Raw genomic sequence first — 17,381 nt, forward strand, 5'->3', positions numbered from 1 at the left:
CCGCTCAGTACATCCCAGTCACCGGAAGATGTTAGAGACAGTCTGTGTGAAACTCAGTCCTCATTCCTACACAGTTAATTTTAATGTTTTTTCCGGCCAGGAAAAAGGGTAAAAAGGACAGGCTTCCAGCAGGAGCCACCTCATGCAAGTCTTACCCTCACATTGCACAGCCAGGAGCCTCAATTTTGTTCAAACAATCTCTGAAAAATAGTGGAGGATGTGTTTTATCTGCGTGAAAAATGCATGCACCGTATAATTAAAACTTTATCAACACCCCTAATGTTTCTTGCTGATTCTTTGCAGGATCACCAAGGCAGTCCTTTAAGCTGTGGAGATACAGGTTTAAAAAAAAATGGAAAGGCAGTGAATCTACTTGTGGCAATAAAAATAATAAACCACACATCAGTCAGGAAGTATATACCATGGGCCACAAAATAAATTTCAAACGTTGCCATTGCCTGACAAGTGTTCTCCTGCATTATTATATCCTAATTTCACTGCACAATATGGATTTTCTGAGAGGATTTACACTGGCTGTCCTTCATGGATTTCAAGAAAGCCAATTTGCCAACCTTACCTTTAGCTCACACATTAAATATTTGAAGTGTGCAACACCTATTAGTTTATCATCAAGCAAATATAGACTTTATATTTGCCCACACGAAGCCCTGACACTTGCACACACTCAGCATTATTCAGCAATTACTTTCAACTTCTCCCCCACTTGGCCAAGCTGCCCGATGACGTCACCATACGGCCAGCACCACTCCCCATTCCGGGGAAGGGGTAACTACTTCAACACACTATTATAAAACAGGGTTTAAATCATTTTCAATCAATGTTTTCCATTTCAAAATTATAGTTCTTATGATAATTAATTTTGAACTTAAGATTTAGCTTTAAGTATGTTAACGGATGTCGTGTCAGTCTTATTTACCTACCCCTCCTATTTACCAACAATGGTTTCCCCCAACGTATGGGGCGGGGCGAAGAAGGTTGGAGTGTACCATTTGTTTACGGAGGGGGGTTATTAATATTGTCTCCTTTTATTTAAATAAATGCACCGTGCTTTGAGCAGACGGTCATGATTTTAATGTTTGAATACGGTAATATATACTTTCTGGCGTTCTGTTGTGCGAGACCCTGATTTATGGGATGTGAGCAGTGTGTGTTTTCTCCACACACCCCCCCCCCCCGCCATACCCGGGGTGATGGTTCGGCTCGGGCTGTCGGTTGCCCTGAAGCTGCTGCCGCTGCCATTGACCTGCTCTGTCCTCTCCGCGTGAGTATTGCAGGCCGCCTGCCGTCTCTCGGTTATGCGCTACTGCCGCCGCCTCACCATTAGTAGTGGGGGACGGGGCAGTTCGGATGGGAGGGGGAGGGGGAGAGGTGAGGTTTCCGAGCCGCTGGACCTGACGGGATGGGGGGATGGGAGACCGTGGTGTCCGCGGGGTCCTAGTGCCGGCGAATCTCCCCCCCCCCCCCCCCCCCCAAACCATGATTGCATTCTGGCTGATCTTTGGACTTTTTTTTGATCAGGGACGTAGCTGAGTGGTGACTCGGCCCTTTGCCAGCTGCTTAGGCTGGCACAGTGGTTAGCACTGCTACCTCACAGTGCCAGAGACCTGGGATCAATTTCGACCTCTGATGACTTTGGAGTTTGCACGTTGTCCCTGTGTGTGTGCGTGGGTTTCCTCCTGATGCTCGGGTTTCCTCCCACAGTCCAAAGATGTGCAGATTAGGTGGATTGGCCATACTAAAAGTACCCCTTAATGTTGAAAAGTTTAGGTGGGGATAGATAGGGTAGAGGAATAGGCTTAGGCAGGATGCTCTTTCGGAGGGTCTGGGCAGACCCAAATGGCCTCCTATGAAAATTAAAATCCTGTGCCCTTCATTAGTCTCGTCTCTCAGATGCTAACAGGAGTTTGGTGTCCTCAGTTAGGATTTATCCATCGACCAGGTTTTCCAAACCTTCCAATTATGCAGAAGTTAAACAAATGAGCAAGAAACTTTAGTGCGAAATAGAATGTGGGTTGACTGGGCTTGGTTGGCCATCTTACTAAACGTAAAAGCCAGAGTGCACCACTTTGAATAGCCTCATAAAGTTACACCAGGCAAGTATCATAATTGTGTTCCAGACCCCAACCTGTTTGAAAGACTGTTGGAGATGGACTTGTGCGGGTGGATTCCATCTCTTCTCTCAGGCATGTTGGTGTGAACCATGATTTGTGTCTTTTATACAGTGTCTGACTAACTTGATTGAATTTTTGAGACGGTGACCGTGCAGTTCCCGTTGTCTCCATGGATTTTAGTAAGGCTTTGGACAAGGTCCCACATGGTAGATTGGTTTAAAACAAAACCCCACAGGATCCAGAGAAATGTCGCAAGCTGGATCTAAAAATGGTTCAGTGACAGGAAACAAAAGGTAACTGGGGCGGCACAGTAGCACAGTGGTTAGCACTTTTGCTTCACAGCTCCAGGGTCCCAGGTTCGATTCCTGGCTTGGGTCACTGTCTGTGCAGTGTGTACATTCTCCCCGTGTCTGCGTGCATATCCTCTGGGTGCTCTGGCTTCCTCCCACAGTCCAAAGATGTGCTGGTTAGGTGGATTGGCCATGCTAAATTGCCCTTGGTGTCCAAAAAGGTTCGGTCGGGTTACTGGGTGACGGGGATCGGCTGGAGGTGTGGGCTTAAATACGGAGCTCTTTCCAAGGGCCGGTGCAGGCTCGATGCACCGAATGGCTTCCTTCTGCACTGCAAATTCTATGTTGACGGGTGTTTTTGTGACTGGTAAGCTGTTTTCAGTGGGGGGTTCTGCAGGACTCAGTACTAGGTTCTCTGCTTTTTTTGAGGTACATATTAACAATTTGGATATAAATGTAGAGGCCATGATAAAGTTTGCAGACGACACAAAAATTGGCCACGTAGTAGATAGTGAGAAGGGGAGCTGTGGACTGCAGGAAGATATCAATGGACTGGTCAGATGGGCAGAAAAGTGGCAAATGAAATTCGACCTGGATAAGTGTGAGCTGATACATGTAAGGAGATCGAACAAAGTAGGGGAATATACACTCAATGGGAGTATACTGAGGGCTGAAGGGTGTGAGGGGCCTTGGAGTGACTGTTCACAGATCCCTGAAGGTAGCAGGCGAGGTTCATAAGGTGGTTGAGTATTATTTTCTTTATTAGCTGAGCTATGGAATATAAAATCAGGGAGGTTATGCTGGAACTGTATAAATCATTAGTTAGGCCACAAATTGAGTACTATATGTTGTACTGGTCACCCCAATACAAAAAGGACATGAATCTCCTTCTGCCCTCTCTAGTCCAATTATGAGGATGTTGCCAGATCTTGAAAAATGCAGCTATGAGGAAAGATCGGATAGGCTGGTGTTCTCCTTGAACAAAGGAGGCTGAGGGGAGATTTGATTGAGGTGTACAAGGTTGTGAGAGGCATGGATAGAGTGGGTGGAAAGGGCCTATTCACCCTAGCAGAGAGTTAGTGACGAGAGAGCATAGGTTTAAAGTGATAGGTAGAAAGGTTAGAGGGGAGATGAGGGGGAAACAAGCCTTTCACCCAAAGGATAGTAGGGATCTGGAACTCATTGTCTGAAAGGGTAGTATAGGAAGAAATCCTCAACTCATTTAAAAGGTGTGAAAATATGCACCTGAAGGGCAATCCTCCAGGGCTATGGACCAAACGTTGGAAAGTGGATGGCTCATTTTTAGGTTGGAGTGGACGCGAGGGGCAGAGTAGTCTCCTTCTGTGCCGTAAACGTTTTGTGATTTATTTCTGATGAATTTTTAAATTTATAATGACTGTTCAGTAGGCCATTCAGCCCTTTGAGCCCTGATTCATGACTCATCATGTAAAGAAGTGCTCTCTGATATCACTCCTGAATAATCTGGCACCAATTGTCAGGTTACGCCTCCTTGTCCTGGATTTGTTGACCAGAGGAAATAATTTCTCTCTATCCACCCTTTTGATCTGTATTCTTTTTGATCATTTTGTCCACCTCAATTAGATCACCCCTTAACATGGTTAGAATGTGGAAGCTGTGACAATAGGGAAACAGTTGAGGCAAAGATGCTTTCAAAAGGAAATGAGTACATGAGAGGAATAGGAAGGTACGCAGAAATGCTAAAATGAGACCGATGAAACGGGAGGAGATTCATGTGGCGAATAAAAACCAGCAAAGACTAGTTGGGCTGGTGGCTTGTTTATGTGACGTACGTTCTATATAAACCTGTGTGCAGTTTTAAACTTAGCAAATTTAAACACTGTATTTTCTTTCACCCCCATGCACCCTATTGCCGCGCAATTAAGTAAATTCAGGATATGTGCTCCTGTTTACAAGTGCGGTCTGGCTATTGTAACTTGCAAGATTCCAGTGATGCTTTAGTTACAATAATTCTGGATATGTATAGTTTACCTCAAATCTCCAGTGCACAAAGAATACACATTGCACAGATGGAGGTGTGTTGCGAAGCAGTACATAAATTTGTAAAAACAGGGAATTACAAGGTGTGAAAGACTTGTAGTATTACCCAAATTCTTCATCTGACCTAATTCATTTCACGTGACACGTGCCCAACGACTTTTAAAAATGCTGTCTGTGAGCGGCTTTCAGAATTCCGGCTGTCCCGTGCATGCGTGGCCTCTCAGCAGTGCGCAGATCCAGGGCCCAACGAGACAGACCACCTCCTCCTGACGTCAGTGCGCTGACCCAGGAGCAGTTTCTTTTTGAAAATCAATGGAGTCTTTTGCAGCAGCGAGCAGGTCACAGGCACTGTACACTGACATCACGTGCTCTGGGTGTGAGAGAGATTCCTCCATTTTGTAGATGCCTGCAGTGCTGGTGTGAGCTCCATGGCCTCTGGTGAACAACCCATTAAGAAGAAGCTGACATCAGGAACAAAGCTGTATAAAGAGGTTTTCTTGAGGTATGGGTTTATTAATTGTGCCAACGCAATCCGGATGCAAAACCCATGTGTGTTATATGCAGGGAAGTACTGGCAAATGAAAGTTGAAAACCCTCAAAACTTCAAAGGAATTTGAAGACTAAGCATGGTGAGTTTGAGGACAAATCTCTTGATTTTTGTTTCCATGGATGCAACGAGAACTTAAATCGTCAGCTGAAGTCCTTAGTTGAAATCTAACATTGAATGACAAAGCAAGTGAGATCGTGAGGACCAAGCAGGATCGGCTGTTACATTAATGGTAAGTGAAAATGGTGGCATGCAAAGGTGGGCCGGTGTAGGTCGCGAAGGTGGGCCGGCGTGGTAAAAATGATCGATCATGTGCAATGTCTTTGTTCAGCATAGTGGAGGGACTGTATATTTTAAAAAAGCACTGAGCATCTCTGAATGAGGTAGGAGTATTTGATTTGCCTTCAGTAGGAAGTATTGTCCTGATGGTCATTGTAGATTAGAGCAAAGTTGAGAAAGGTCTGTGCTTGCGTATCTCATAAAGACTAATAACGGGCATCTCTTTTTCATGGCAGTACTGTTTAATTTGTTTCGTCAGATAGTATACAAAATGTTAGTTGTCCTTGTTTTTGAAAAGGTTGGGAATTTTATAAGGAAATAGTATTATATAGACTGGTACTTTATTATTACCAGCTTGGACCTTTTAAGGTACAAATAGTTTTGCATGAATGTGATCGCTACCTGAGCAAAACAGCCTAACTTTAATGTTGGGCACATGATCTGTCACACTAATAATAGCTATCGCAAGTATCTATATTAAATAAATATTTATTTTGTACCATCTGTTTAGTGTCTGCTGTTTGTACTTTTTGAGTTGCCGCAATCTGATCTAAGTATTTAAATGGATCAATCCAATGCTACGGAAGCTTTCCTGATGTTGTAGAACTGTTGTACATTTTGACAGTGATCGACAAATGAATCAGTGCTGTTAGTCACAGTCCTTGCCAACCACTGTCCACTCCCCACCATTCATAGTGAAAAAATGTTTAATTTGGGTCTAGTGATCATCCACCTCTTGTTTCAACCTGCTCGCCTCTGCAGTCTGCCTCCCTTCAATGTTTAGATAGAGAATTAATATCAGTAATAGAGCACTTATTGCACACCTATTGGAGTGGCATTTGGGCAAGGAGGGTAGATCTTCTACCTAAAGGACATTTAATAATCCAGTTTGCACAACAATCTGATAGCTTCAAGGCCAACTTATTTAATTCATTTAATTTTTAAATTACCAGATGGGATTTAAGATTGCAATCTCTGGAACACTTATGCAATAACCATATGTTGGATGTTTTGTTCGCTGCAGAAGCTCTGTTTTCTGGGATGTGATTGATACGTTGGCCAATGCTGAAGCCATTTTTTACAATCTGATGAATGATAATGGGGCATATGGTAATATAGTATTGATCCAGTAATCCAGAGGTGGTCGGGGCGAAAGATTTGCGGACATGAGTTCATGCCCTAGCAGAACAGTTGAGAGATTTAAAATGCAACTAATTGAATTTGGAATAAAAAGCTAACATCATCAATGTGTCCTAAAGCCTATCTGGTTCTTTAATGTTTAGGGTGGTAAAACTGCTGGTCTGGCCCATGTTTGACTCCAGACCCAGGGCAATGTGGTTGACTTTTAATTGCTGTCTGAAGTGGCCTAGCAAGCTACTCTGTTGTACTAAAAAAAGACCACCTTCTTGAGAGCAATTAAGGGTGGGCAATAAATGCCAGCGATGCTCCTATCTTTAAATCAAGTTTTTAAAAAAGTTAAACTTGCTGTTCTGTGGCATCTTTCACACAGTAGTTTGGCCAGGCTAATCTCAATCCTAGCTTAAAACCATCACCCCCACCTTGCTTCCTTTACATTTTGACCTATTGCAGTATAGTACTTAGACAATGATGCTTGATGCATCACTGTCTAACAGGTTGGGTTCAGATGAGGAGTTAATTTTGCAGTAATTTCTTTTTACTGTAGTGTGGTATCTGAAACTTTGACTATATGTGATATGATTAAATCGCAGGATATGGTTTATTGACAAATGTAAGGTAGTCAAGAACCAAGCTGAATACGGAATGTATTGAGGAAATCTAAAATAAGAATAGAATGAGGGGCAAAAAGAGAGAGAGTACGAGAATAGCTTATCTCCCCATCGCCCCATGGCATTCAACAGCATTGTCATCGCTGAATCCCCCGTGATTGACATCCTGGGGTTACAATTGACCAGAAACTGAACTGGCCAGTTGTATAAACACTGTGGTTGCCAGAGCAGGTCAGAGGCTCGGAATCCTGTGGCGGGTAACACCACCTGACTCCTTCTTCCCCCCAAGCATATCCACCATCTACGGTACAAATCAGGAGTGTGATGGAATAAGCAGTGAGAAACTGTTCCACTCCAGAGCATATCGAGAGCTGGAAGGCACTGATGCAAAATAATTGGCAAAAGGAGTAAAAGTGATGTGAGAAAACGTTGTTTTCAACCAGAGGGTGGAACACCTGAGAGGCTGGTGGAGATAGATTTGATCGAGGTATTCAAACGGAAGTTGGATTCCTTCTGAAAAGAGAGACCGCGAAGGTTACAGGAATAAGGCAGGGAATGGGACATGGTAGAATGCTCTTCCAGAGAGCCAATTTAGACTTGAAAGGGCTGAATGACCTCCTCCTGCACTGTGTAAAGATTCTGTGGTGGGAAGAATGGGGAGAGGCAAATGATAGTGTAGAAGAAGGCAAAGCAAAGGACAAAAGAATTGGAAGTCCGAAACAACTGGAAGAATGCATCTGGTTGGTGTGAGCAATGCAGCAAGAGACATACCTGAGATAACCTGATCGGATGCACTTTGTTCTGAACTACAAGGATCTGTAAACACTGAACAGCTGCTGTAGGGTGGCAGTTTGTACCTGACTACCAGCAGTGATGTTGTGGTACCAAGGTCACAGTTCATGCTTGCACCAGATGAGATAGTATAACCCACCATCACGACAACTTTGTGCTGCTGCGTGTTGCTTTGCTCTGTGCAAGTGTGGAAACTCAAATTCCACGGTTGGAAGGTTGCTTTTAGAAATTGAAACTGCACATTGGACACCAGAAAAATTTCTAAGTGTCATTTTGGGTGGGTTTGGGGTGTTTCTCGACGACTTTTTTGCTGTGAACCCCAGTGGTATTTACCCACACTTCAGTCATTTCTTTGGACCTTGGCAGGGCAGCACGGTGGTGCAGTGGTTAGCCCTGCTGTCTCACGGCGCTGAGGTCCCAGGTTCAATCCCGGCTCTGGATCACTGTTCGTGTGGAGTTTGCACATTCTCCCCGTGTTTGCGTGGGTTTCGCCCCCACTACCCAAAGATGTGCAGTGTAGTTGGATTGGCCATGCTAAATTGCCCCTTAATTGGAAAAAAATGAATTGGGCACTCTAAAATTTTTTTTTTAAACAAAATTTCTTTGGACCTTGGGGAGTTTATCCCAGGTGTAGCCCACACGTAGAACTTTTTCAGCAGTGGGAAGCTGAACTTGCTGGCGAGACTGGCTCCTCTGAGAACATGCCGCCATTTTGAAAGGGTGCCCTGATCTCTAATTGAGTTTGAGAGTCCCCCACATCCCCCACCCATGGTTAATGTCACCCTCTGCATTACCCCACATCCACCCAAGTGAGGACACCCCTCTGTGAGGGTCATTGAGGGCCCCTTTTCAGGATTCCCCACACCACCCACCTTTAAGAGGCCCCTTGCCTGCCCTGACCTTTGGAAGTGTCAGTCTGGCACTCAGGCAGCCTGGCAGTGCCGGTCTGGAAACCCTGGTGGTGCTGGCCTGGCGATGCCTACCATAATGCCTGGATGCCAGAGGGAGCATCAGGGTGCCACCTTGGCCCTTCAAGAACAAACAAAGAACAAAGAAAAGTGCAGCACAGGAACAGGCCCTTCGGCCCTCCAAGCCTGCGCTGACCATGCTGCCCGACTAAACTACAATCTTCTACACTTCCTGGGTCCGTATCCCTCTATTCCCATCCTATTCATGTATTTGTCAAGATGCCCCTTAAATGTCACTATCGTCCCTGCTTCCACCACCTCCTCCGGTAGCGAGTACCAGGCACCCACTACCCTCTGTGTAAAAAAAACTTGCCTCGTACATCTACTCTAAACCTTGCCCCTCGCACCTTAGACCTATGCCCCCCAGTAGTTGACCCCTCTACCCTGGGGAAAAGCCTCTGACTATCCACTCTGTCTATGCCCCTCATAATTTTGTAGACCTCTATCAGGTCGGCCCTCAACCTCCGTCGTTCCAGTGAGAACAAACCGAGTTTAGACCTAGTGCTAAATAGCACCATGGTGAGGTCCCCCAGGCAAGGGCATTCGTTCTCGGGCGCTGTGATAATCTAATGCCGACGTATTTAAGGTCCTTTAAATATGTTAATCTGGATCTCGCCTGGTGAGCTGAGATCCAGGTTGCGACATCTCGTGAGATCCCATTAGATCTAGCGAGGTGTTCCGAGCGTCGCAAATCCTCTCGCGAGATTTAACTGCCTTGTCGCGTCACGGAGTCCGGCTCGATGAGGCCATTCAATCCTGCCCATTATGTGGCAAGTTAAATAGTTTATTTCTCATGAAATAGATATTTCTAACTCGTTCCTGAGTCGATGTTTCAATGGGCCGTCTTGACAGGGCCCATACATTCTTCTCTCGGACGATTGTTAATCTATGGAAATCTCTTCAGAGCAGTGGAAACTGGTTCATTGAATATATTCAAGTCAATGTTGCACAGATTATTGATCGACAGTGGAGCCCAGGGTTATGAGGGATAAAGCAGGAAAGTGCAATTAAGGCCACAATCTGATCAGCCCTGATCTTATTGAACAGCAGAGCCAGACTCAAGGGGCTGAATGCCCTCCTCAGTTGTGGCTGGGTAGTACTCCTGGAGAGTGAAGACCCCAAGCCTTGTCATTCTGTATCTTAAGCTTTTTGGATCTGGGTACATTTGCCATGCGAGGATTTCCCGACAGTTTAGGAGACTTGTTGAAGGGACTCATTACCCTATCAAAAGCAACTTTGAGCTAGTTATCCAAAATAACAGTTTTCTGACTAGGCAGTAATCTGCAAATTTAGTTTGGGTGCGATGAATAGCCGAGAGGTATAGCCGGTATTGCTCTTTCTTCATGGTCGGAATGCCCCTGGTTCGAGTCCCACTCCAGGACCCCTCCAGATAAATGGCTGTCAAACCACCTGCCAAATCCAAAAAATAATGGTTATATGAAATATGATCATCCAGCATTGTTGTGACCCCCAGGCAGGCGGATTCACTGAATGTTCCCATCTCTGAGTGGCTTAAGAAGAAATTTAGATGGGCTCATACCCTCAAAAATGAAATTATTCAACATGTCTGCCAATTCAAGCACTTCATTATCGCAGTTCCAAAGCAATGGAAAAGGTGCAGCAAAGATTCACTGGGATTCATAACGTCCGGATGTCCCAATGAAATTTAGGAAGTGAGCGACTATCGTAATGTAGAAAATGCACAACCAATTTGCACATAGCAAAGTGACGTTGAGGGATAAATATTGACCAGGACACTGGGAACTCCTTGCTGTTATTCAAAGTAATATGTTAGATGACCAACAACACCTCATTTGAAAAGCAGCACAGTCCATACTGAACTGGTTTTTCAGCCTGGATTATGTGCTCCGATTTCCTGAATGGGACTTGAATCAATAGCTATCAGACTTGACCACACAGCCAAAGCATTACTTTGCTTGAAGTTGGGAGTCTTCTTTTGAACTCCAGCTGATACGGAGGTGTGACCTGACCTGAAACCTTCAACTTATGTGATTAAAATCAGTTGCTATGGATTGTTTGCACAGTTCAGTGCAACAATAAGGAAAAATGCACCAATTTAAGATAACTGTAATCACAAAAGGAATTAAAGGGGAAGGTGGGAAAATGCTTCTTTAAAACAGAGGATAGTTGGAATTCTGTATCGCAAACCACTGTTGTTGCCAAATTCCCCAATTATATTTAAAAGGAAATTTGGTGGTTGGCCGAAAAATGAATACTAAACGTTACGCAGAACAAGCAGGAGAGTAAGATTGGAACCAGGTAGCTCACTGGGACATAGTTCCAGTCCAAACTTCATTGAATTTGTGGCACAAATATAGGCCAGTTGACTCATGAAGTATTTGAGCAGATGCTGGGCAGTTCTGTCTTTGGTTGCTAGCCTACATTAGATATTACCTGATATTGCGGGGAGGGGGGAGAATGTGTTTTGGAGGCAGGAGATTAGGAAAAAGGCAATGGATTAAAATTACATTGAAGAAAATGGAGTTGTCTTTCTGTAATCAAAGAAGAACAAAGAAACGTATCGCACAAGAACAGGCCCTTCGGCCCTCCAAGCCTGTGGCCACAATGCAACACATCTAACCTACACTTCCGGTGTCCGTATCCTTCTATTCCCATCCTATTCATGTATTTTTAAAAATTCATTTAAGGGATGTGGGCATCGCTGGTTAGGCCAGCATTTATTGCCCATCCCTAGTTGCTCTTCAAAAGGTGGTGGTGAGTTGCCTTCTTGAACCGCTGCAGTTGTTGAAGCTTGGCACAGCCACTGTGCTGTTGGGGAGGGAGTTCCAGGATGTTGCCCCAATGACAGTGAAGGAGCGACAATATATTTCCAAGTCAGGGTGGTGAGTGACTTGGAGGGGAACCTCCAGGTGGTGGCTTCCCAGGTATCTGCTGCGCTTGTTTTTCTAGATGGCAGTGGCCATGGGTTTGGAAGGTGTTTAAGGAGCATTGGTGATTTACTGCATCTTGGGTAGATGGTACACACGGCTGCCACTGTTTCTTGGTGGTGGAGGGTTTGAATGTTTGTGGAAGGGAGAGCAATCATGCGGGCTGCTTTGGCCTGGATGGTGTCAAGCTTTGTGAGTATTATTGGAGCTGCATTCATCCTGGAAAATGGAGAGTATTCCACTACACTCCTGTCTTGTGCCTTGTAGGTGGTGGACGGGCTTGGGGCGGGGGGGGGGGGGGGGCGGTCAGGAGGTGAGTTACTCGCTGTAGGATTCCTGGATGTTGATTGTGGGGATTCAGTGATGGTAATGTCATTGAATTCATAGAATTTACAGTGCAGAAGGAGGCCATTCGGCCCATCGGGTCTGCACTGGCTCTTGGAAAGAGCACCCTACCCAGCCCACACCTCCACCCTATCCCCATTACCCAGTAACCCCACCTATCCCCATTACCCAGTAACGCCACCCAACACTAAGGGCAATTTTGGACTCTAAGGACAATTTAGCATGGCCAGTCCACCTAACCTGCACATCTTTGGACTGTGGGAGGAAACCGGAGCACCCGGAGGAAACCCACGCACACACAGGGAGAACATGCAGACTCCGCACAGACAGTGACCCAAGCCGGGAATCGAACCTGGGACCCTGGAGCTGTGAAGCAATTGTGCTAACCACAATGCTACCGTGCTGCCCATAAATGTCATGGGGCTGTGGTTACATCTTCTTGTAGGAGATGGTCATTGCCTGGCACTTGTGTGGCGCAAATGTAACTTGCCACTTGTCAGCCCAAGCCTGGATATTGTCCGTGTCTTGCTGTATTTGGACATGGACTGCTTCGTTATCTGAAGAGTCACGAATGGTGCTGAACATTGTGCAGTCAGTCGCAAACATCCCCACTTCTGACCTTCTGATGGAAGGGAGGTCATTGATGAAGCAACCGAAGATGGTTGGGCCTAGGACACTACCCTGAGGAAGTGTCATGACTCCCATTAAATGTTACTATCGTACCTGCTTCCATCACCACCTCCGGCAGCGAGTTCCAGGCACCCACAGCCCTCTGCGTTTGTTTTTTAAAAACCTGCCCCTCGCACCTGAAACCGATGCAACGAGGAAAACATTATGTGAGGCTCTGAGACTGTGGAATGTCGTTTGGCTAGTTTTTGCTCACCTGGAATAACAATGCACTGAGATTGTTCTCTAATGCACTGTTGGGGTGCAAGATCTATTATCCAGCCATGCACACATGCTCTGCCTATTATGTTGACAGTGATGTTACAATTGGCCTCTTGTGTCCTTAAGTTTATTGAGTGTAATCTCTGCTGTCGTTATTTAAAGGCTCTTTCTGGAAAGTGTGCTTTTGTGTCCGTCAGTCCAGGAGAAGACTCAGTTTGCTGGTGATGCCCTGTGTGGTGAAATAGCTTGCCGGTACTTGCTTGTAAAACTGGGTTGGAGGAGAGTGAGGCATTTGAGGATTGCTGGTCTGTTGGAATTTGGCATCAGTGCAAGTCAGCAGCTTCAGTTGGGGGAAGAATTGAGGCGGGCAAGACATATATTATTCAATTCGGTTCTGCAATTTGGTCTTTGGCTTGTGAATTAAAAGTGTTTGCTGATTTCAAGCATAACTGGTGATCTTGTACGCACTGTACAGATTTTCAGTCAAACAAAATAAAGGGATCACTTTGCTGTTAGCATTGCAAAACACATCTGTCAAATGTTTGATTTTGGTGTTTGAGGTGCAAAGTTCACACTGGCAAAAGAAACTCATGGTCCTGTTAAGTAATGATTTTGCCTCTTGAGCGCTGTGCTGAACTTTGTAAATTTTCAAGATGGTTTCATATTTTGTTTTCTTCCTCCTGCTGAAGAATTTTGTAAGATTTTATTTTTCAAATATAGTTAACTTTGGGAGCTGACTATTTTTGTCAGCTCTTCAGTTATTTATTCCCATTTACAAGGATTATTCTGTAACTGAGAAGATGGATGGGGGCCACCTTCTCTTCCCATCTTTCCTCTGCTTTGGCTGCCTTCCGACCACCTCCTTAGCATGGCTGAGATTGGAAGTTCCACTGTGAATGGAATCTTGGGTCTGGAATATATTATTACTAATAATTTTCAGTAAGTTTTAAAGTGCTGGTGGACAAGGATAAGAGTGGTCCCAGGGTAAATGTGCTAAATTGGGCGAAGGCTAATTATAACAATATTAGGCAGGATCTGAAGAACCTAGATTGGGGGCGGATATTTGAGGGTAAATCAACATCTGACATGTGGGAGGCTTTCAAGTGTCAGTTTAAAGGAATTCAGGACCGGCATGTTCCTGTGAGGAAGAAGGATAAATACGGCAATTTTCGGGAACCTTGGATAACGAGAGATATTGTAGGCCTCGTCAAAAAGAAAAAGGAGGCATTTGTCAGGCTAAAAGGCTGGGAACAGACGACGCCTATGTGGAATATAAGGAAAGTAGGAAGGAACTTAAACAAGGAGTCAGGAAGGCTAGAAGTGGTCACGAAAAGTCATTGGCAAATAGGGTTAAGGAAAATCCCAAGGCTTTTTACACGTACATAAAAAGCAAGAGGATAGCCAGGGAAAGGGTTGGCCCACTGAAGGATAGGCAAGGGAATCAATGTGTGGAGCCAGAGGAAATGGGCGAGGTACCAAATTAATACTTTGCATCAGTATTCACCAAAGAGAAGGAATTGGTGGATGTTGAGTCTGGAGAAGGGTGTGTAGATAGCCTGGGTCACATTAAGATCCAAAAATACGAGTTGTTGGGCGTCTTGAAAAATATTACTGTAGATAAGTCCCCAGGGCCTGATGGGATCTACCCCAGAATACTGAAGGAGGCTGGAGAGGAAATTGCTGAGGCCTTGACAGAAATCTTTGAATCCTCACTGTCTTCAGGTGATGTCCCGGAGGACTGGAGAATAGCCAATGTTGTTCCTCTGTTTAGGAAGGGTAGCCAGGATAATCCAGGGAACTACAGGCCGGTGAGCCTTACGTCAGTGGTAGGGAAATTACTGGAGAGAATTCTTCGAGACAGGATCTACGCCCATTTGGAAGCAAATGGACGTATTAGTGAGAGGCAGCATGGTTTTGTGAAGGGGAGGTCGTGTCTCACTAACTTGATAGAGTTTTTTGAGGAGGTCACAAAGATGATTGATGCAGGTAGGGCAGTGGATGTTGTCTATATGGACTTCAGTAAGGCCTTTGACAAGGTCCCTCATGGTAGACTAGTACAAAAGGTGAAGTCACACGGGATCAGGGGTGAGCTGGCAAGGTGGATACAGAACTGGCTAGGTCATAGAAGGCAGAGAGTAGCAATGGACGGATGCTTTTCTAATTGGAGGGTTTCCGCAGGGATCAGTGCTGGGACCGTTGCTGTTTGTAGTATATAGAAATGATTTGGAGGAAAATGTAACTGGTCTGATTAATAAGTTTGCAGACGACACAAAGGTTGGTGGAATTGCGGATAGCGATGAGGACTGTCAGAGGATACAGCAGGATTTAGATTGTTTGGAGACTTGGGCGGAGAGATGGCAGATGGAGTTTAATCTGGACAAATGTGAGGTAATGCATTTTGGAAGGTCTAATGCAGGTAGGGAATATACAGTGAATGGTAGAACCCTCAAGAGTATTGAAAGTCAGAGAGATCTAGGTGTACAGGTCCACAGATCACTGAAAGGGGCAACACAGGTGGAGAAGGTAGTCAAGAAGGATACGGCATGCTTGCCTTTATTGGCCGGAGCATTGAGTATAAGAATTGGCAAGTCATGTTGCAGCTGTCTAGAACCTTAGTTAGGCCACACTTGGAGTATAGTGTTCAATTCTGATCGCCACACTACCAGAAGGATGTGGAGGCTTTAGAGAGGGTGCAGAAGAGATTTACTAGAATGTTGCCTGGTATGGAGGGCATTAGCTATGAGGAGCGGTTGAATAAACCCGGTTTGTTCTCACTGGAACGACGGAGGTTGAGTGGCGACCTGATAGAGGTCTACAAAATTATGAGGGGCATAGACAGAGTGGATAGTCAGAGGCTTTTCCCCAGGGTAGAGGGGTCAATTACTGGGGGGCATAGGTTTAAGGTGCGAGGGGCAAGCTTTAGAGTAGATGTACGAGGCAAGTTTTTTACACAGAGGGTAGTGGGTGCCTGGAACTCGCTGCCGGAGGAGGTGGTGGAAGCAGGGACGATAGTGGCATTTCAGGGGCATCTTGACAAATACATGAATAGGATGGGAATAGAGGGATACGGACCCAGGAAGTGTAGAAGATTGTAGTTTAGTCGGGCAGCATGGTCGGCACGGGCTTGGAGGGTCGAAGGGCCTGTTCCTGTGCTGTACTTTTCTTTGTTCTTCGTCGTCGCCTAAAAGCTATCTACAATAAAAGCAGAAATGCTGGAAGCACTCAAGTTAGGCAGCACCTGTGATTTTAGTCCATCTTCCAACCCCTTCTGTTTGAGAAAATGAGAGCTATAGTTAAAGTTGAAAACTACAGTCAATAGTAAAGATAAAAGCCTGTAAATTAAGGCACATGATCAGCTGTGATCTAATTGAATGGCAGAGCAGGTTTGAAGGGCTGAATAGTCTCCTGCTCACGTATCCTATGTAAAGAGCATCATGAAAAGTTGAGGCCCTGCTGCCCGAGCTTGCATTGAACAATCTCTGAGAAGTGCTGTAGGCCAAGGATGCAGAGGAATGTTAGCTTTTTTTGTGTGCTGCCTATTCATTTACCTTTTTAAATGTTTTCATACAGCTGCACATATTCATTAACTGGAATCTACACGGGTGCAGCCAAGCATGAATAAATTTGGGGTCATGCTTGTGGACTAATCGGAGGTGTTTAGCAAAGTGGGGCTATGTCTAAAATGTTTTATAATATTAACCAACACACTTATAAAAGGCTTGGGCTGTCAACTGTGGGGGTTATTCCAGTAATAAACCTCATGTCTAATAAATTCCTGACTGGGAGATTCCCACCACAGGAAGTAACCCATCCAGAGTGGGTAGCTCGTTATGATTTAACTTTGTTTGTTACTCTTTGAACCCACGTGTTTTTGATCTTTTAATCCCAAAATCAAAATCTTGCATTTATGTAGTGCCTTTAACTTGTGCCTCAAAGTACTCCGCAGACTTGATAGTAAACAAAACGTGAGACCTAAACCATATTAGAAGAAACTGGAACAGGTGACTGAAGGCTTGGTCAGAGAGATAGGTTTTAAATAGGGTAACAAACGAGCTCAGTAAGGAACCCGTCAGTCCAGGAGCTAACTTGAAAACCACTGTTTTCACTCCATTTCATTCTCTACCTCCAGTTATCTCTAGTTTTTATTCACTTTCTGTAATGCTGTTTCTTTTTTTTTGTTGCCTTTTTTGTTTTGTTTGTGCTTTCAGACTAAAAGACAGCTCTTGAGATGAAGGTTGGGCAGTTTGTGATAAGATCCTGGTGGATGTCAATCTCAGCTGCAGACTGTAATGCTATCTGCCTGTGGAGTGACTTTGAGTGCAGCTCTTTCCACTCTGCCTTACATAACATTTGTAACAAAGGTTGTTGACTTGACCACTTGTGCTTTAAGGGTGATCTTGGAGTTGACGTGCAAAATTGCTGAGTGAAAGCTACCATTGTAGTTTTCTAAGTGGAGTCTAGCTC

General features: G+C 44.9%; 1 protein-coding gene across 3 annotated transcripts in view; it reads left to right on the top strand.

Annotated features, from left to right (window-relative positions):
• Window positions 1-1,157: 1,157 nt before the first annotated feature.
• LOC140386684 (NADPH--cytochrome P450 reductase-like) overlaps window positions 1,158-17,381 on the top strand; it is a 122,294-nt gene continuing 106,070 nt past the window's right edge. The window contains exon 1 of one of the 3 annotated variants that reach the window (XM_072469240.1): window positions 1,158-1,282. Coding sequence is in view for 1 of the 3 variants with exons in the window: in XM_072469239.1 (XP_072325340.1) it covers window positions 1,648-1,681 (34 nt within the window). In the remaining 2 variants the exon portion in view is untranslated. Of the gene's footprint in view, window positions 1,283-1,632; window positions 1,682-1,881; window positions 2,115-17,381 lie in introns of those variants that run through there. The other 2 variants (XM_072469239.1, XM_072469241.1) reach the window with 2 other exon arrangements.

The sequence above is a fragment of the Scyliorhinus torazame genome, chromosome 12 (assembly GCF_047496885.1).
Source record: "Scyliorhinus torazame isolate Kashiwa2021f chromosome 12, sScyTor2.1, whole genome shotgun sequence".
NCBI lineage: Eukaryota > Metazoa > Chordata > Chondrichthyes > Carcharhiniformes > Scyliorhinidae > Scyliorhinus > Scyliorhinus torazame.